The sequence below is a fragment of the Phocoena sinus genome, chromosome 1 (assembly GCF_008692025.1).
Source record: "Phocoena sinus isolate mPhoSin1 chromosome 1, mPhoSin1.pri, whole genome shotgun sequence".
Taxonomy (NCBI): Eukaryota; Metazoa; Chordata; class Mammalia; order Artiodactyla; family Phocoenidae; genus Phocoena; species Phocoena sinus.
Genome location: NC_045763.1, coordinates 180,446,032 through 180,467,262, shown reverse-complemented (window position 1 = coordinate 180,467,262; position 21,231 = coordinate 180,446,032). Strand labels below are relative to the sequence as shown.

Genomic DNA, 21,231 nt, shown 5'->3' with positions numbered 1-21,231 from the left:
TCTACGCTGGGGGTAGAAGCTGAATTCCCTTCTGTCATCCCTCCCACCTCTCCAGCCCACCCCCTTTCCCAGGAACCTTTACAGGCTCAGTGTCTGCCCCGCTGTGCTCTCCCAGTGCCTCGAGTCAGGTGCATTTACCCCTCTATATGATGTTTCCTGATTTTTTGTCTGGATAAGAATTTGCTTCTTATATTCAGACCCACAGATTCAAACCTTCTTGACTTCTCCCTTTTGCAGGTGGCTCACAGTGAACTCATTTTCTCACTCAAACCTATTTCTATATTCCTGTCTCACCCAACAGTAAACTCTTCACGTGCTTACTCATCCCAGAAGCCTAGAAAGTATCATCGATTCTTCACTCCCCATTAAATTTCATAGTCTCTCTCTCACTTATCCAGTCCTGCCAGTACCATCTTCCTAATTTCCTACAAATCTGACCTCTCCTTTACATCTGCATTGTAACCACTGCCTCATTTCAGACAACTGGCGTATCTCTCCTGACATACTGTATGGCTCATAAATGGTCTCCTTTCTTCCCTTCCTGTCCTCCCCACCAATCAATCATCTGCACTGCTAACCGTGGCGGTCTTTCCAAACATAAACTGGGCTTTGTCACTTACTTACTTAAAAATCCTCAAGAGATTCATCACTGTCTACAAGTTGAAACCCAAACTTGTTGGCATGACCTGCCTGGCCTCTCCAGATGATAAATGAAGGCAGCTCCTGGCTACTAATCTTCCTGCCAATTTTCCTCCCTCCTCTCTGCCCCCTCCCCATCTAAATACAGACCCTGAGCTCAAATTGCCATTGCTTTCTTATATCCATTATCTGTACCTGTATACTTGCTGATTCTTCTCTTACTCACTCACTTTTTTCATCCCTCAGTATAGATGTGAGCTCCTCCACAAAGCCTTCCCTGATTTTCCAAAACCAGAATATGTCTCTCTGAGCTCCTCAGCAACACGGCTGCCAGTGCTAATGAGTGTGACCTGCCACATTCTAGTGTAACTATTGTATGGCCTTCCTCTCCCCCATTAAGACTATGAGAGGTTCAATTCATAGTAACTACTCCATGAATCTTTGTTTAAAAAAATTAATTGAACACATCTCTCTCCATTACACTGAGATGTTGCTATGTAGCTTAATGATGCTGAATAGATGTGGATTATCCTGTCTTTTTCTGCCTACACAGATGAAGCATCTATGAAGTAGGTAGTCTAACACATAGAAAGTTACCTTTTTCTATTTAAAATTTATTTTCAAATAGCTTTTACAGGTCTAGGTAGACATAATCATTGACAGTTTTGAAAATGTTGTCATAAAAATAACATGTAATATGCACATATTTTTTGGGTAAAAAACCCCATCATATTCTATACTCACAACTATGTTCATTATTCACAAGATAATTATCAAGAAACTGTTTTTTTGTAAGTAAAATCATTCTTCAATCATGGGAATGACTCATTTCTTTTTATATTTAAATATTAATATAATCAGTGTACTGGAAATCAAAAATTTAAAAAAACAATTTTTTTTCTTTTAAAGAAAAGGAAGAAATTAGAAGATATTCTCAAATGTGTTTTCTTGAAAGAAAAATTCTTAAACTAGGGAATGAATCTTCTCCCTAATTCTCATTCTTAACATGCTCTACTCCATCACCCATTGTAATTCAGAAGATTTTTGGTGAGTACTCTCTTAGTAGTATGGGACCAAATTAGTCTATTGCTCTAATCTACACTAGATGTTGAGTAGGGTGCTTAAGAACACCAGTGAGTAAGGTGCAAAATTGTAATGTACAGAACCAAGTTTAAAAATGTTTCTAAAAATCGAATTTCATGTTATAGTAGGATGAAAGCTTTCACACACACACAGAGAGAAAAAGAGTCTATGAAATAGGACATTAAAAGAGCACAATGAAAAAAAGAAACCAAGATAAAAAGAGTGAAAGAGGAAAATATATTTTAACAGCAGGAACTGACATGACAAAAAAGAGAAAAAAGTATAGAAAGACAGGTGGGAGAGCTAACAGTCAAAATTAATGACAAAAAATGAAAAGTCTGCCTTCAGAAAACTGGCAAAAAAATAGAATGGAGAGCAAAGGATCTTCCAATTCTAAATTTAAGTTTCAATGTCCAAATATTGCTATATTTTAAGAATGTCAGGATAGTATTTGTTAGATTGCATTATTCTTTTTATTTTCTTAAACTTAGAAAGATAAGATTCTTCACTGTGACAATTTTAAGGCACATAGTGGTCTCCACCTGCTTTGACACAGTACGGTCCTTTGTACCCTTTGTATCCTTAACAGCTGGGCTATGACACTACTAGCTGAGCAAGTTTTTACTTATTCTATTTTTTTTTCTTTCTTTCTGAGGTACTTGCTCCCTCTTAAAATGTTTTCTGGGCACTTGGAAGCCAAATAATTAAGACTGCCATAAAAGTCACACCAAAATAAGGTGCAGAGCTTTCTTTTCTTTTTTAAATATATATTTATTGGAGTATAACTGCTTCACAATACTGCACTAGCGGCATATAGCCTGAGAAAACCCTAGTTCAAAAAGAGTCATGTACCCCAGTGTTCATTGCAGCACTATTTACAATAGCCAGGACATGGAAGCAACCTAAGTGTCCATTGACAGATGAATGGATAAAGATGTGGCACAGATATACAATGGAATATTACTCAGCCATAAAAAGAAATGAAATTGAGTTATTTGTAGTGAGGTGGATGGACCTAGAGTCTGTCATACAGAGTGAAGTAAGTCAGAAAGAGAAAAACAAATATCGTATGCTAACACATATATATAGAATCTAAAAAAAGAAAAAAAGGTACTGATGAACTTAGGGGCAGGACAGGAATAATGAGGTAGACATAGAAAATGGACTTGAGGACGTGGGGGGAGGGGGAAGCTGGGGCAAAGTGTGAGTAGCATCGACATATATACACTACCGAATGTAAAATAGCTAGTGGGAAGCTGCTGCATAGCACAACTTTCTTTTAAGTCAAACGCTATTGCTTTACTCTCTAATCTCTAGCATTGCAGGAGTCTAACACTCAACAGCTATTTTTTTCCTGTTTTTAGTGCCTTACTTCTGAGTCTGTTACTGATACATAAATATTTCAGATTCCTGCCAAATATGTAAAGGCAGACTATAATAATATAAATAAAAATATAAATATTAGCCTGGAACATTAAAAAAATGTAAACTTCACAGAGCTATCTTTATAGCAGATGATAAGGTCCAAAATATAAAACAGATATTCTCTCTCTCTCTTCCGGCCCCATCTCTCCCCAACTAACAATGTAGTGATATAACTTTCTCATTTGGCAAAGGGATGACAAAAGTTTATGCAAAAAAACATAAATACATAACTTTGGAGCTAAAGCAAATGTGAAAAAAGATTAATTTACTATCTTTAAAAGCTTTTAATGCATCTCAACATTGTTAAGATTTTACTCATTTTGAATGCACTGTCCTAGAGAGATAAGCCACAGGAAGGGGGATAAGATGTAGAAAAATGCACAGCAGGCCATAATATAATAAGCCCTACAAGCAAAATACTCACAGAGGGTATGAAGGGTTCAAAGGAAGAAGGCATTTTAACCAGCTGGACGCATCAGGAAATCTAATAGAGGAGATGTCACTTGAGAAGGGTCTGGAAGAATGGGTTGGATCTGGACGACAGAGACATCTATTTCCACTGACTCTTCAGATTTAGGTAGGTACTCATTCTATTTTATCTGCTATTACCTTTTTGCTGATTTCTTCTTGAATTTCTAACGTTCTGTATTAAGCCCTCCACTACATGACCTCACTGAGAATTTAATCATACCAGATGAATCACTGTCTCCCAAATAAACCAAACATTTAAAAATATCCCTTTGCCTCTACTCATAGGCTTCTCTTTCCTCACTCCATTGCTTTCTTCCCATCCCTCGAGTAAGTTGCAAACTAGCATAGAAGACTTAGTTCACTTTCTATGTCTTGACCCTTCCCTGCATGAAAAAGTGTGTTATCTCACAGGTATTTCCAAAACTCTTTATATGTTGCTTGATTACTGTGTCTCATATTGTATCACTTCATTTATAAGCTTGTTCCTGCAAGAAAACGATGAGATCCTGAGGGCACGGGCCGTGATACAGTCTTGTATCCTCAGGCCCGAGTCTCTCAGAGGGGGAAATATTTGGTGTCTGTACGTACCCTGACGGAATCGGGAGTCGGTTCTTGGTGTAACAACACTATAGGCAAATAGGACTAGGGCTTGTATACACAGCAGGTTCCCATAAGCTGCGGTCCATACTCAAAAACAGGCTGTGTGTTTCATCCTTCCTCTGACCGCGTGGGCCACTAACAAGAGCACACCTGGCAAGGTGAAGGCCACTTGGAAGCCCACAGCACCACGAGTAGCAGCAGCGCTCATTTCCTAGTATGTCATCCTCCTTGCATTAATCGTTTCTCTGCAGCGGCCTAAAGTGGCCCTTCATTCTCTTCCAGGAACAGGGAAACACCTCCCTTGCTTTCAGCCAGTGAGAAAAAAGACTAAGACTTTCCTGGGGCTGGGAGCGGGGATTCCCTCTCCCGGAACGTGCCATTTCTACCCCGCCTACCTGGCTGGAGACGGCCAAGGAGAAGGAGCTGGGGGACCTGGGGACACTCCACGCGCGCGTGTCCCCCTCCTCCAGAGAGGGGGCTGGAGCCCTGGAACCCGCTAATTAGGCTCGCCCCCATTGGTCTTCCCCAGGCACCGCCGTCACCGTCATGCTAATGAGGGGCGTCTCATTGGCGGGGCCTCCACGGCGGCCCCGCCCACGGGGAGAGCCCGTCCGCCGCGCGGGGACTCCAACCCCGGGACCCCCGGCGCCTGCGCGGCCGTGCGGGGCGTCCGCCTGAGGGGACCTGCTACCCGGAGCTGTCCTCTGAGGAGGCTCTCGCCGCCCGCCGTGAGGGAAAGTGCTTCACCCTAACGCTGAGCGCACGCCCACCCCTCTCCCCTCTTTCTAGGCACCGCGCGTTTTTTCTCTTTTTTCTTTCGGGCGAAGTAACTTTTGCATTCCCGCCTCCCCCGAGTCCTGGGGACCAGAGGCGGCGCCGATCCTGGGGGCGGTTCCTTGGCAGCGCTGGTTCTTGTCAGAGCCAGACTTTTGCTCTTGGGCTGGGTTTGCATCATCCCCATCACACCCTCAGGAGAGAGGAGCCGGCCCCTTTCAGCCTCAGCTTCCGGCTGGGAGCAGACCCCCCTCCCCCATCCCAGGCCCCTTCCCCTGCTCCAGCCCATCTCCCGCATTTCGTTAGTCCTCGCCCTCTACTCCGCAATATTTTCTTTCTCTTGTCCTCCTCTCCTCCATTCGTTGTTTTACGTTTCCCACTCTTTGAGGAAGGATGGTTGATTTGGAGAGCGAAGTGCCCCCTCTGCCTCCCAGGTACAGGTTTCGGGATTTGCTGCTAGGGGACCAAGGATGGCAGAACGACGACAGGTGAGTGGTGTGCTGCAGTGTGGTTCCGTAGATGCAGCTGGAAAAGGGAGGGATGGGAAGGCTGGAAGGGGAAAAGGAGGGAGAGGAGGGAAAGGAGCCAGAGGCTGGGGGAGGGAGGAAAAGGGACTCTTTGACGTGTCTCTCCATTTTGACTCTCTAGAGCAATTGCTGTAGGCAAGGAACTCTTTGCCTTTTCACTTTATGATCCCTGCAATGTATTTGTTGCATTTATTTGTGCTTATTCTTTTGTCTATCTGTGCTTTCTTAGGGTGTGTATGAGGCTGGCGTGAGAGGTACAATTACATCCAAATGGCACGCAATATCAGTGCCAGTCAATTTTCATTTTTTTTTCTTAGGTGTTGTTAACCAAATTCGAAAATGCATCCAAGTTGATTGAAAAAGCACGTTAGAAACTTAAAATCACCTGCACCCACCTGTTTACTTACTCCGTGTCAGTCTTGTCTTGATTAGGTGTAAGGGCACCTGCCACTGGGAATTTTATGCTTTTTAAACATTTGAAGACGCAGGTAGACAATTGGTTTAAATATGTAACAGGTAGTTAGTGAAAATGACAGCGTTGGCAGTGGAAAATACTCACTTTGAACGGGTAACTGTGACTATTACTAATAATGGTGTTCGTATAGTATGATCCAACCTTTTCATAAATAACGTACTTAACCTAAATAGTGTATATGTCACAAAATTAAAACTAAGTCTCAAAGCTAAAATATTATTATTAGCAAAATATTGCTTATGTGTTTTATCTATAGCATCACTGTTTTGCCTAGTTAAACTTCTGGAATTCCTCTTGCTATGTCTTATTATTATTTAAAAAGCACAGTTTATGTTTCATCGAATTTAGTATTTTCCAGAATAGTCATTTAGGTATCACATGACACATTTCCTTGTTTAAAAATAATATGTGTATACTAAGTAGTCTTTCAACTCAATTGAAATGTTTCCTTAAAGTTCAGTTTGGTATTGATGTTCTATTTTAATTGCATAAAATATCCATTATTGGTCCCATTCAGAATCTTCTTGTTCAACCACTGGGAAATACCTTCCTTCTTTTCCTTCCCATCTCAGCTCTCAAGACCAACCCCTACCCTACACACAGGGGATTTTATCTTGAGCATCAACTGTGGACTACTTCTTTGGTCTCATGTTAGTAATTTAAAGGGGTATGGATGTTTTGTAGAGGATAATATTTCAGTTCAATCTCTTCTTTTTAGGCAAAAACGTATATATTGGTAAAAAAATTAAAGAACAAATACCAGTTTACGAGGATGCTTGGAATGTAAGGTGCTCTGGTTGACTGAAGATGAAGAAAAGAATATTTAAACATTTCAATGCTAATTGACATTTAGATAAACTATATTAACTTAGCTCAATGGCTCATCAAGTACAGTGAGGTGTTCATAGTAATTGGATCTGTATTTGTTACTTCAGGAGGTCAGGATCATCGTGTAGAATAGAAATCCTCATTGGAAAAGTGTGAGTTGGGCTGAGCACATGAAGTACATATTTTGGACTTGGTGGTGGTAGCACTGTTTGTTTGTTTTTTTAGCATCGTATCCAAGATGCTAATTGTTCATGTGGTTGCCTTCACTTTTCTAGGGGTGCTGCAGTTATATTTCAGGAATTAAGAATTTTGGTTAGTTGACTGCTTCCTAAATGAGTCGTTGCTGTGTTAAAAAAAGTTTTGCACGTTTATTTAAAATACGTATTATAATGAAAGTTTATGCTAGACCAACTTTAGCTTTAAAATTAGGCCATACGTACTGTTAGGATGAGGTACTGTTACTGAACCAAACGTGGGTCCACTTTAAAGGTAATTTTGTGGCTCCGTGAAAACTTAGTTTTGGTTCTATTAGTTGTCCATCTTCGAAGACAAGAGCCTTTGATTAATAGGGACCCAGGTTTCAATCCTATGCTTATTTCTTCACTACCTGAGTGAAGAAATGACTTGGGCAAGTCATTCAGCCATTATGAAATTCAGTAATCTTATTTCTGTAAGATATTTCTGAAAAACTAACACTTAGTTGGTACTAAGTACTTGGTGAGTGCTATATGTTAACTATGCTATATGTTATATGCTTATATGTATGTGTGTGGGTAACATATTTATATATATATATATATATATATAAACACATGTATATGTTAACTTATGATATGTGTTATCTCAGTCGATCCTCACATAGTCCCTGAATTGTAGGTAATTATTTTAAGGACTAGGAAACTCAGTTTCTGGGAAATTAAATACTTGTGTTGGTGATATATCTTACAAGTGTAAAGATGACTTTGTGACTGAAATTACTTAAGAAGCTCCGAAGTTCCCTCCACTTAATTAAATTTGAATTTATAAGAATAATTTTATAGCATCTAGCATAGGTGAGGTGCTCTTAATGTTAGTTCCCTTCTTCACCTACGACTCGAAGTTTGCAACTTTTAAAATTTTCTTCAGAATCTTAAATTAATATGAAATAAGTAAAGTCATCTCTTTTGTCTTTAGTATTGTCACAAATTCCTCTTTGCAATTAAGGCTGAATAGCAATTTTATTCTGCTCAGTTATCTTGTGGACTCAATTCCTGCAGAGTCGAGGAGGAAGCAGTCTTTCATACAGGAATAAGTAGACAGTTTCTAACAACAGATGCATCCAGTGCTCTGCCCATGTTCTCTGAATATTTTCTATGAACACCCTCTGCCTGTCTGAGGTTTTTTGTTTGTTTTCTCCTGGCCTCAGGTGCACACCAGGGTCTCTTGGAGAGCAAGGCCACTGAGTAAATACGGATTTGTTAGACAAATACCTTAGCCTCCTAGTTCCTTGGTTGGGACCATTCTGGAGCATGTTCTCTACACTGTGTCCAATGGGACTCAGCTCTAGTTGGCTCACGGTGATAACTGGCTCGGTATTGCGAGTTTATTGGCTTCCTTCCCCCTCTCCCTAACTGGTATTTTCTGTATCATTTCTCAAATACGCTATTTAGGCTTTGATCCTTAACTCAAGGTCTTCTTCTGGGGGAATCTGGATCATGCTGGGTACCTTCCCCATCTAGAGTCACATCCTAGAAATGATGGGGGAATTAGATGATAGGAAAGTAGACACTTTCTACCCTGCCCTTCATTTTAAGAATCTTAAATTCAATCTTAGTAGGATATGTTGGACTGGCATGTGAAAATGAGTGAGGCATATCACTGATGTGTGAAGGGGTATTGTTACAGAGGGAATATTGGTGGGTCTATCAGGATACAGGAAGTGTGTACTCCACACCGTAGATTGTCTGTGAGCTAGCCTTGGATAATTCACTTGCGTTTATGTTGTACCACCTTTTGGTAGGGAAACAGACACACGCTTAAAATACATGCAATATGTATGTATATGTATAATGTATATGTGATAGATCTGTATTCTATGTGAAATATATGGAATGACTATGTAACATATAGGTCAGTGCGTCCTTACATAATTACCTCTCCCTTATTTGCATTCTGGTATCCTGTTCTAAGTAGCACGGAAGGGAAAAGAGTTAGAGCAGTGAAGATAATTTAGCACAGGAATAACATTAGTTCTGGGAGGCCATGACTAAGTTTGAGAGTTGCTAAATGACAACACTGCTTATGCCTTAGGGATGTCTGTTGTATATATAATGCGTGTTTACTTTTTTGGCCTCCTGAATAGAACACAAAAATCTAATTTAAATGGTTTGTATAATATTTCTTTAATGGTCATTTATCCAATCAGCTAATGTTTGAATACATGCTACATCTGAGGGACTCACTAAGTTAGGCTTTGGGAAAAATGTAAGAAAGAATATGAAACAGGGCTTGATCAGGAGGTGTTCACAGATATAATTAGAGGTGAATTTTCCCCCAGAATGTTGAAAGTATTGCTTATGTTATGATGATATCCTTGCAGAATTTCTGTTTTAAGACTGTCAAGAAGAGCATCCAGCATTTGTAGGTAGGATAGTCAGTGTTGGCTTGAAAATACAGTAGCTAAAATCACTATATTAGAGATGGCTCAAAATCTTAATATACTTTGAATTTAATATTTAGAATACTTAATATCATCAAAGTTACTCTATGATTGAAACCAATATGAGTAGAGACAGAATTTAACTGATCTTATATGGGAGCCATTCTGTAATATGTAAAATTGTTGTAGTGTTAAAATACTTCTTTTTTCTATTTTAATGTTTCTAAGATTCATAAAGCAATAAAAATTTAGAATATTCTCTTACAGTTAAAGATTGGTAAATTTCAGGTTTTAAATGCCTTTAGGCAGTTAGGACAAGCCCTTCTCATCCTTCATCATGACTCAGTAATTTTAAAGTTTGGAACACAATGTACTTGATGTGGATAAATTATCACAGCTGTGGATAAATTACTGTTAATGGACAATTTTCATTTGCAGTCATATCGGAGTAGGCCATTTATTTAATTAACATTATTCTAGTTTTCAGCTATTTGGTCAGGTGTTGCAACTCCAGTAATTTTAAGTATATCTTTCATATTTTGTAGGTGGAATTTAAAAGTAGTGCAAGCAAGTCACCTAATGCATTGTAGTAATTGAAAACATAAAAGAAATTGAACAAAGGGTACAGTTCAATCGATTAATAGTTTAAGAAGTATTTATAAAATGGGGAGAATGTTGGATAGCTTTTGGAGTATGTGTAAGTTTAGATATCATACAATGAAAATATGCGATATGACTTTATATAATCAAATTGAATTGGGAAAATGGGTTTTGGATTGGCATCTGGCACATTTATGTGTTACCAATTTTATCTTTCTTATTAAATTATATATTATTTTGAAAAGTAGCCATTTAATATAAAGTTCTTATTCTAAGTTTTTATGTTCAGGTCAGTAAATATTCTTTTAAAATATTTTAAGTGTTATTAAAAAGAATGAAATGTTATTTTTACTGTTTAATTATATAGTGGAACCAACTATGCATATACAATATCTATAAAAATGATTTAAGCATTTATTATCAGAAAACCCAGACTATCCGGTGTCTTTTAGCACTATTATATTAAGAGAAATCACCTTGAATAAGGCAATAAAAAATTACCTACTGCTGAAGTAAGTAATGGTGCAAAAATTGACTTTACATATATATATATATATATATATATATAAAATATATAAAATGCAGAGAAAAAGATAGTGTAATAATTATTATTTTTCAATAGTTACCAATAATTCAGACATTCATATTTTATATAAAAACATATGATTTTTTCTTTTTACCTACTCTTATTAATAAAATTGAAATATGGCTTTTCAAATTTATTGGAATTTAAAGTTTGATTCCATTTAACCACTCTTATATATCCACTTTTTGTATATGGTTACTTATTTGTAATACCTCTTCTGTGGGTATTACACTTTTCTCAAGATACCTCTATGTATAATAAATCTTGGGTGAAGGAAGTTGGAATGTAGCAATTTCATTTTCCACATAAAGTATGTGACATTTTAAGGAGATTAAACTTTCTACTAAACAGCTTCAGCTTCAAGTTAGTCTAGAGGATGGGTAGAAAGACATAAATCCAGATGGATGACCAAGAAAATGATTTCAGCTAACTTATTGTTTTATCAGAATTAACATACTTTTTTCCTTCTCTGTTAGTAATGTAATTCAACTTCTTCAAAAATAGATTTGAAAGGTAGTAAGAGAAGTAATACAAATGAAAGTTTATTTTGGTCTTCATTATTGGTACAAAATAAAAATTAACAATATCTTTAGTCATCACGTGTACCTGTAGCTAGGTTAATAGTGAATGCGATACTTTTATTGGCTTTTTCAAATCATGCTCTTGTAGAGATGTGGGTGGACCTAGAGACTGTCATACAAAGTGAAGTAAGTCAAAAAGAGAAAAACAAATATCGTATATTAACCCATATATGTGGAATCTAGAAAAATGGTACAGATGAACCGGTTTGCAAGGCAGAAATAGAGACACAGATGTAGAGACCAAACGTATGGACACCAAGGGGGGAAAGTGGGGGAGGATGAATTGGGAGATTATACATATATGCACTAATATGTATAAAATAGGTAAGTAGTGAGAACCTGCTGTATAACACAGGGAACTCTACTTCACTTTGCTGGACAGTAGAAACTAACACAACATTGTAAAACAACTATACCCCCCCCCCCAAAAAAAAGCAAAAAAAATCATGCTCTTGTTTATCGTTTATATGTTTATATATCATTTTGTCATTGATGGTTCATCTGTTTTTATTAGTGTATTTATGTATTGCCAACGTTGTCTTACTTATGTGCCATGCTTGTCTAAGTTGCCTTTAGAAAATGAAACAAGAAGAAATAATTTTTACAGTGAAATTTAACCAGTAGCTTTGTATATTTATAGTTTGAAATGTAATAAGGGTGGCCTTTTCTGAGCTGTATTTAATACCTTCAATCAAGATGTCTTTAAACTAATGCTTTTCCTGAGTCTTAAGTTGCTAATTTAAAATTTCTCTGTAAAAGTAATCAAAACAATAGGTAATAATCCAGAAGGACAATTACTTTTACTCTTTGACAATTTTTGACTGGATATGGGATATTTTTTAATAGGTCATGATTTTTTTTTTTTTTTTCACAAGTATCTTAATCATTAGACAGCAATCAAGTTGCAATTTAAGAGAAAACTACTTGGAGAACAGAGTAAAAAGAAAAAGGTGCATCTGTAGCACTGAGAAAATCTCAACCTCAGTACAGATTCAAACTGGCTGTGTGGAGTTGTAAAAACTAGGATGTGAGTGAAGCGGATGGTGGGCGAGAGTCCCCTTTCATACTGAGTGTACCGCCCAAGTAGAGTGGATAAAGTTAAGCTGAGCCAGAAACTTCTTTTTGGTAGTCATGGTGGTGGTACGTAAGGTTTTTAAAGTTGTAAGCAAATGACCAAACTTTATGAACAAATTATAAAGACTGAGCATAGATATTTTACCCTTGCAATTCAATAAAATATAGAACATTGTTAATCTGTCAAACATTTAATATAATCCATATTAAATATTTATACCTAATACACATTTATAATGATTATTGTACTTTGATTCTAATTAACGTAGAAATGAAGAAATTTGCCACATTTTAGTATATGTGCTGCCAAAGAGAGCACTAAATTTGCCACATTTTGCAATCATGAGCTTTACTTTGCCAGCCAAATCACATTATTTAGTTTTATTTCGCCTAAAACAATCATTAATATTGATAACTTTTCTAATATTCTGTATTATGTCACTGTTGTTTTGTTATACACTCATGTATTACAGAGCATAGGCTATGGTTCCTTAGGTTCCTCCATCGCTCCAACCCAAATCTTTGTTCGTGTATGTTTGGCCTCATAATTTGTTACAGTGTCTGGGCATTGCATGACCCTGAGCCACTGTGATATTTGATTGCATATCTCTCATGTGCAAGAGTGACCATATATGTGGTTGCAGAAGATAAATAAAAACCCAGGTGTTGTGAAGGCAAGAAAGCGCTGTAAGAATGGCATTGGGTCCTTCATATCTGATCATCTGGAAGCAGAAGAGTGAATTCAAAATATCTGACCTTGATTCCTCAATAATCAGAACTAGATTCTCTTGAGGAGAATCTGAGATGTAGTATAATTTCAAGGGAAGGAAGAACCACTGCACATACTCAGAAAAGTAAATCATTTGTGTAAGCTGAGTGCTCCAGTGGTATTAGATTTACCTGTCCTCTTTGGCTGGGAAGTGGGGATGGGTTTGGAGTTGGGAAAGGGATTCGGTAGAGGCTGGAAAGTCCTAGTCACCTGAATGGAGTAGGGGGGAAATACTCCTGCGGAAACTGAGAAGAGGATCCGCGGAAAAGGGAGACCGGGGACAGTGAGATTTCTCTCCCCGATTTTGTCTTGGATTGATCACATTTTTTTGACAAATAGAAGCAGTGAAGGGAAGTAGAAACAGAAACCCAGGCTGCCAAGCTTGGCTGGTCTGTAGGGCACTGTTGCCTGACAGGAAGTCTCAACTCTTGGACCCCTTTCCTGTTCAGACTCGTAACCGGGCCTCTCTTTGGACTGTGCTTTAGTCTTCTCAGCACTACTGCAATTATGCCACGGCTTTAAAGAGTGAGAATCATTTCCCTCCGTGTGCGCCTTTCTTAAACTCAGAGTTGTATTATTTCTACTTTTCACACTATATGTATGTGCAAGAAATGGACTTTGCACACAAAGCCAAAAACCAGTGAATCTAAGGACTAAAGGACACCTTGTTCTTGGCTGTCTTGCAGTGAACCTTGCACAGAAACAGAATGATGAATTATTACAGGGGCACACTTAGCCCATCTTGTAAGTCACTGTGTGAATAGGGATAAAAGTGGATTAACACATGTCAACCTCATTTAACTCCCTGTGGGAAGACTTGCAGGTTGTCCACATTTTGCAAACAACCAGTTATTAACAAGAGGGACCAGATGTGTGGTTTAATAATGGACAGCCTGCTGTGTCAGGTCTGTCAAAAATTGAAATACCACTCCATCCCCTAGGAATCGGATCTGGTGATTAGTAAGCTGCACAAGTTCCAGTCAGGAGTGATGGCAATGACTTTAGTCACGACCACACCATGGGATGATGACACTGGCAAATTGTAGATGGAAGCTTTTGTATGATGTTTCTATTTCTTGCCTATCTCTCCACAAGAGTTCCTGTGCTATTCCACCTCTTTACTGAAAATACAGAAGATGAAGTGAAAATAGGTGATGATATTGAAGAAGGTATAGAACGCCACACATTGTTCTAAGCATGTCCCATCTATTATTTCATTGAATCTTCCCACCAGCTCTGAGGAATCTGGTATCCTTTCCTTCTTACAGGATGAATGTCCTGAGGTACAGAAATTCATGACTTGTTCCAAATTACATAATCCTAAGAGCTAGAACCAGAATCTAATTATTATGCCTACCCCTATGTTTACAACTAAACAGATATGATTTAATGCTATGAAATAACAGAAGGAACAAAACACAAAGAACTGTGAATGCTTTGGAAGGTAAAAGAATCACATAGCATCTGCATCCCTTTAAGTTAGCATCACAATGAGTAACTCGAGGAAAGTTATGGAATTTTTGAAGTTGGTAATATTTTCTGGGAGAAAATAATTTTTCCTTTCTCCATATAGAGCATTGTTCTTTTGACAGTCTAAAGAGAGTGGATTGAAATAGGAAATTAGTGAAACAAACAAAGCAGAGATTTTGTTTATTTAAATATTTATTTATTTGTAGTAGAAATAGGCTAAAGGTAATTGATATCCCAGGAGTCACAACAATTCACAACAATTACCTTTCTTTTGCTATGGCTAGGTTTTTTTTTTATGTTTCTCAGTAGAACTTTGGGGTTTTCTACTTATACTTCTACTCCCTAAGGTATTTGTACCCACCTGAAATTCATTTTTCTCAATAATTGTGCTGGTGATCATGAAAATCCTCTTGCAGAGATGTTATGACATCTAAATGTGGTAATGTCAAATTACTTGATGGAGGCCTTAATGTATAGGTGTACCTATTAGTATGTTTCACCTGTTCCAAAAAAGATTTGCAGTGGTTCACATAACTATGTGCAATAACGTAAATAGAAAAAAAAACAGCTGAAGAAAAATATAATAAGGGGACAAAAATGAATCAGGTGTAAAGTTGGTACATGATATGAATTCCATGAGTTCCTATGTAGTTACCAGAGATGGACCACAGAGTTAGAGCAAAGACGTGATTGGTCACATAAGATGAGAAATAAACCAGCAGTTCAGGAGAAATACAGCTTTTCTTGGTGTTCAAATTGAAAGGACATTGGTACCGTGGGTCTTGGTTAGTGTACAATATCCTCACCCACTTTCCTGTCATAAAAGAAGAGCAAATTTCATAAGACTTTTGTGACATCTCACTGTCAGGTGCTGATATAACTAGAAAGAATTATTCACTTAAAGTAGATCTACAGGACACACATACATGTATTTCAGATACATAGTTTAGGACAAAAAAAAAAAAAAAAGAGAAACTCCTGAGGTTACTGAGTCTGTCATGTAATCTTCCTTAAAAACTTTTTTTATATAGATGGCTTTGATTAATAATTAAGAATGCAAAGAGTTTAGGGTTATATTCTTCGTTGTGAACCGGAAGTATAAATGTACTCAACAGTAGGTAGGATGACTCACTTCATGGAGAATCTACGAAGATTCTAACCAAAACACAAGACTGAATTGTAGTTATTCTCACCTCCTCACAAAGGTTAGATTAATTCATTTATTTTCCCACAAATACCTAAAGTAAATATCATACAATTTAACATTATATAAAGACTTTGTAAATATCCTGAATTTAGTTATTTATATAGCCCTATATATCTTCATATACATAGAGATATATATTCAGCATATAGTTTTTATAGCAGACTTCTGGTTGCTAATTAATTGATACAAATAACCTCAAACTAGAATATTTTTTCAGTTTATCCACCATCACCAATATCATTATAATCCTCCAGAATTCTGCATTTCAAAACTCACCATAGTTTTGTATTATTTTTCAGCTTGCTTTTTTAGTTAGTTCTTGATCTCCATCTATTCTTTATCGGTAACATTTCATTCCTTCTTATTTAAATTAATATAGCTCTTGCTAGCATGCTTCATTGTTCCAAGCCTGTTCTTTGCACCCCACCTCCAATAATCTCCATGGCCAGCTCAAGTCTCATTCAACTTAAGCATTTTTCATCAGAATCTTCTTAACATAATTTTAACATAATATTCATGTCACTGATGCTTATTATGTAAAATTTAAAATGCTCAGCCCAGTATTCAATGTTCTTCATTAACTGACTCCTCCATTAATTTTGTTTTCCTGAAAACACATTTTCAATGTCTTCAAACTGCAGGCCCAGTTTTTTCTTTTAAATAAATCAATTTATTTAAACTAAAACAAACAATTCACCCATTTCTCCTACTCCCTCTCCCACCCTCTGCAACCACCAATCTATTCTTTGTATCTATGAGCTTTTTCTTTTTTAAAAAACTTATTATTTTTTTAGATTCCACATGAAAGAGAGATCATATTTTATTTGTCTTTCTTTGTCTGACTTATTTCACTTAGCAGAATGCCCTCAAGGTCCATCTGACACCATTTTGGTGTCAGATTCAAAATGATCACCAAAGCCTATGTCAAGGACCTTACCGCCTATGTTTTCTTCTAGGAGTTTTATAGTTTTAGGTCTTATATTTAAGTCTTTAATCCACTTTGAGTTAACTTTTTGCATGGTGTAATATCGTTGTCCATTTTCATTCTTTTCAGTGTGGCTCCCCAATTTTCCCAACACCATTTGTAACAAATGGCAAGATTTCATTTTTTTTTTTTTAGCTGAAATATATATGTATATACACACACACACACACATATGTATTTGTTGCACTTTCTTCATTCATCCATCAGGGGACTCCTAGGTTGTTTCTATATCTTGGCTATTATAAATAATATTGCTATGAACATAGGGTTGCATATATCCTTTGAGTTAGTGTTTTCTTGTTTTCAGATAAATACCCACAAGTGGAAGTGCCCACAAGATCATATCATAGTTCTATTTTTAATTTTTGGAAGAATTTCATAGTGCTTTTCCATGGGACTGCACCAATTTACATTCCCATCAGCAGTGCACGAGGGTTCCCTTTTCTTCAAAACCTCTCCAACAGTTGTTATTTGTTATTTTGATAATAGCCATTCTGACAGGTGTGAAGTGATATCTCACTGTGGTTTGATTTTTTTTTTGAATTTTATTTTATTTTTTATACAGCAGGTCCTTATTAGTTATCTGTTTTATACATATTAGTGTATACATGTCAATCCCATCTCCCAATTCATCCCACCACCACGACCACCACCCCACTCACTGTGGTTTTAACTTTTTCCTGATGATTAATGATGCTAAGCATTTTTCCTTGGCCTTTTGGCCGTCTATGTCTTTTTGAAAAAAATGTCTATTCAGGGCTTCCCTGGTGGCGCAGTGGTTGAGAGTCCGCCTGCCGATGCAGGGGACATGGGTTCGTGCCCTGGTCCGGGAAGATCCCACATGCCGCGGAGCGGCTGGGCCCATGAGCCATGGCCGCTGAGCCTGCGCGTCTGGAGCCTGTGCTCCACAATGGGAGAGGCCACAACAGTGAGAGGCCCGCATACCGCAAAAAAAAAAAAAGGTCTATTCAGATTTTCTGCCCATTTTAAAAATCAGATTGCTTGTTTTTTTGCTATTGAGTTGTATGAATTCTTTATATATTTTGGATATCAGCCCCTTATGAGATTTATCAGTTGCAAACATTTTCTCCTATTTGGTAGGCAGCCTTTTGAGTTTGTTGATGGTTTCCTTTCCTGTGTAGCTTTTTAGTTTGATGTAGTCCCACTTGTTTAGTTTTGCTTTTGTTGCTTTTGCTTTTGGTGTCAGATTCAAAATGATCACCAAGGCCTATGTCAAGACCTTACTGCCTATGGTTTCTTCTAGGAGTTTCAGGTCTTACGTTTAAGTCTTTAATCCACTTTGAGTTAATTTTTTGCATGGTGTAATATCGTTGTCCAGTTTCATTCTTTTCAACGTGGCTGCCTAATTTTCCCAACACCATTTATTGAAGAGACCGTCCTTGCCCTAATTGTATATTCTTGCCTCCTTTGTTGTAAACTAATTGAACATATATGCATGGGTTTATTTTTGGGTTCCCTATTCTGTTCCATCGATCTAGTGTTTGTTTTTATACTAATACCTTACTGCTTTGATTACTATAGCTTTGTAATATAGTTTGGCATCAGAGAGCATGTTGCCTCCAGCTTTGTTCTTATTTCTCAAGATTGCTTTGCCTATTTGGGGTCTTTTATGATTCCCTATACATTTTAGGGTTGTTTGTTCTATTTCTGTGAAAAAAAACCATTGGAATCTTGATAGGGATTGCATTGAATCTCTAGATTACCTTGGGTAGTATGGACATTTTAACAATATTAATTCTTCCAGTCTATGAGCACATAATATCTTCATTAATTTTTCCTAAACTGCTTTTTGAAATTTAGTCATTGTAGTTACTCACAGAAATCACTCCCCACCTCCCATGCTGATATCCACTTCATTGCCTTTGCTGGTATCACACCACGTTCTGAGGCTTCCTGGCATCTCTTCCCGTTCACGTCATCCCCCTGCTTCATGATTGGACCCCAAATCAAACACAGAACCAGAGTTACTAATGAAATCTTTGAAATCACTCAGGCTATTCAATATATTTTACATATCATGATGTTGTTTTATAATTACTGACATGTTATTTCAGGTATAACATATAACTTTCTAGGGAAAAAGTCATGTCTTCAATTCATTTTGGATCTTCCTATATTATTTAACACATGTGGTTTACACAAAGGTTCCAAGAATTTTAATTCTGTAATATAAGGAAGATATTTTTAAAAGAAAAAAAAGTCACAGCTATGAATATATATGTGCACCACATACATACATACATACATTATTATAATAAAAGTACAAGGTCTTTGAATTTGAGATGTTTTTCTCCATGGAAACAAAATAGTTTTTTAAGGCTCCTTCTAAACCCAGGTATGTAGTTTAAATCATTTGACTTGGAAATGCCATTCCCACTTCTAGTTTAATATTCACAAGAAGCTTTCCTTTTGAAATGGCAAAGCAGAATGTGCTTCAGTCCATAATTCATACAGTGACAGTTCAAATGACTGTTAAAGTGAATTCTGAATTTTACATATAGGGCTGCTCAGTGAAAGCCATCAGTCTGCTTGACAGCCAGCAGTGCCATTGTCCAAGAGACTTGTGGAGGTGTTGAAAAGATCAGATAGGTAGTGGTAGTAATACTTATATAATTGGGATGAACAGAAGGAATTCTTTTGGTCTTAAATACTGTAAAAAACAGGGTTTTTTTTTTTTATTGAGGAACGGTGCTTATAGTAGTTGAGTATGTTAAATTTTGCAGTGTTAGTGTGAATAGAATGATTTTCTAGAGGAATAAAAACTGTGTGAAATATATCAGTGACAGTTATCTAAACATGTTCCAAGTCTTTGAATAGAAGGAGGCGCATTCTTCCAAAACGTGTATATTCCAATTATTATTCTATTTACCGAGTCAGATCTTTACCTGCTGTTTTTGTCCAATGGAATGAACACTTTTGATTTCACTTCATTCTCCTCTTCAGTATCAGAAAGAAGCTTATAATACATCTCTTTACCACATGGCAGGTAGGAGAGAAACATACTCTAGTCACTTACAGAAATATATAATTAAATGTGTTTTTAGAAAAAAGACTAGTTAAAATGTTCATTATAAAGTTGCTCTGACTTGCTGATTCTGTAACTCCTACTACATATTCCAAGTAATGTCTCCTTTTAGTAAACCCGTATAATAAAGTGAGGGGAAGTTCCTCTGTGCATCTCAAATTGTGTTCACATTGAACTTATGCCTGCTACCATATGAGTTAGGATGATGTATGTGAGGTACTTGAATGATACAGTCCCACGCTCATACCATCCGTGAGCTTATATTGTGTGGGAGATATAAGACACGCAAAATAACTCCCATAAAGTAGAACATGGTACAACGGACAGTATTATGGGAGTATTAGAAAGAGCTTCTTGGAGAGTTTTAGAAAGTAAATTTTATATATTAGGATTCATGTATTAGACATAAAGTAGTTATGGCTAGCCCAAAGGTATGGTGGGTCTTCCATGGGGCATGTTCTAGGAAAAGATGCAGTAAGTAGACTAGATTGGACATAGTATAAGATACTTGTGGATCAATAATGGATATCAGTAGTTTGGGGGAAGACTGTAGGAGAACTTATATTGCCAAGTTGAAGAGTGTGATTTTTTTTTTTTTTTTTTTCTGTAGACTGTGGGGAATTGTTGAAAGGTTTTGAATAAGGAAGTTGCGTGATTAAAATTGTAGCTTTAGAAACTACTGGAGGAGTAGGAAATTCATTAAGCTAGTTTAATGGGATAAAAGAGGTAGAGCAGTGATAGTGAAAATGCCCCCCCAAAAAAAAATTCAATAAAATACTTTGGAAGTGTCATTAACAAATGTGAAAATGGATTGGGGTGAAGAATATCAATGTTGTGAAATGAGAGGAAATATGAAAAGAGGATAAATTTGGGTTAGTGTTTGTCATGTTTGTGCAATGCAACTTGATATTATTCACTGGGGTTATAAATACTAGGTAGCAAAATCTCTAGTATCTAATTATGCCTTGCAAAACATCCAAGGAAGGTACTCTTTAACATATTCATTTTCATTATTGATAAAATTGAATTCAATTCAACAAGGGACAGTTAAGACCTGACCATGAATTGTGGTCTGTGCTAAGCCTCTGAAAACAAAGAATAAGGTGTTCCCACCTTCATATATCTTAGAAAGGAGAGAAGGACAAATAAACAAGCAATTATTATATAGCATACTACATAAAAATAAGTATGAGCAAATTGTGGAGCTAGCACAGGGGAAAAAGAATTATGTGACAATATTATGTGCATTAATACATAAAACAGCTATTATATTGTATTTAATCCTTTTAAAATTTATTGGTTTTGTATTCTTCACAACATGTATGGAAAGGTAAACCAATCTCATGTTGCATTTTATAGGCAGAAACTCAACTAAAGATAATTTATTTTTATTTTTTCTTCTATTTTTTTATTGAAGTATAGTTCATTTACTATATCATGTTAGTTTCATGTG

General features: G+C 36.8%; 1 protein-coding gene across 2 annotated transcripts in view; it reads left to right on the top strand.

Moving 5' to 3' along the window:
- Positions 1-5,301: 5,301 nt before the first annotated feature.
- KCNT2 (potassium sodium-activated channel subfamily T member 2) overlaps positions 5,302-21,231 on the top strand; it is a 373,439-nt gene continuing 357,509 nt past the window's right edge. For both annotated transcript variants that reach the window (XM_032606842.1, XM_032606832.1), the window contains exon 1: positions 5,302-5,480. In XM_032606842.1, coding sequence (XP_032462733.1) covers positions 5,386-5,480 — 95 coding nt within the window. In that variant the 5' untranslated portion in view covers positions 5,302-5,385. The remainder of the gene's footprint in view (positions 5,481-21,231) is intronic.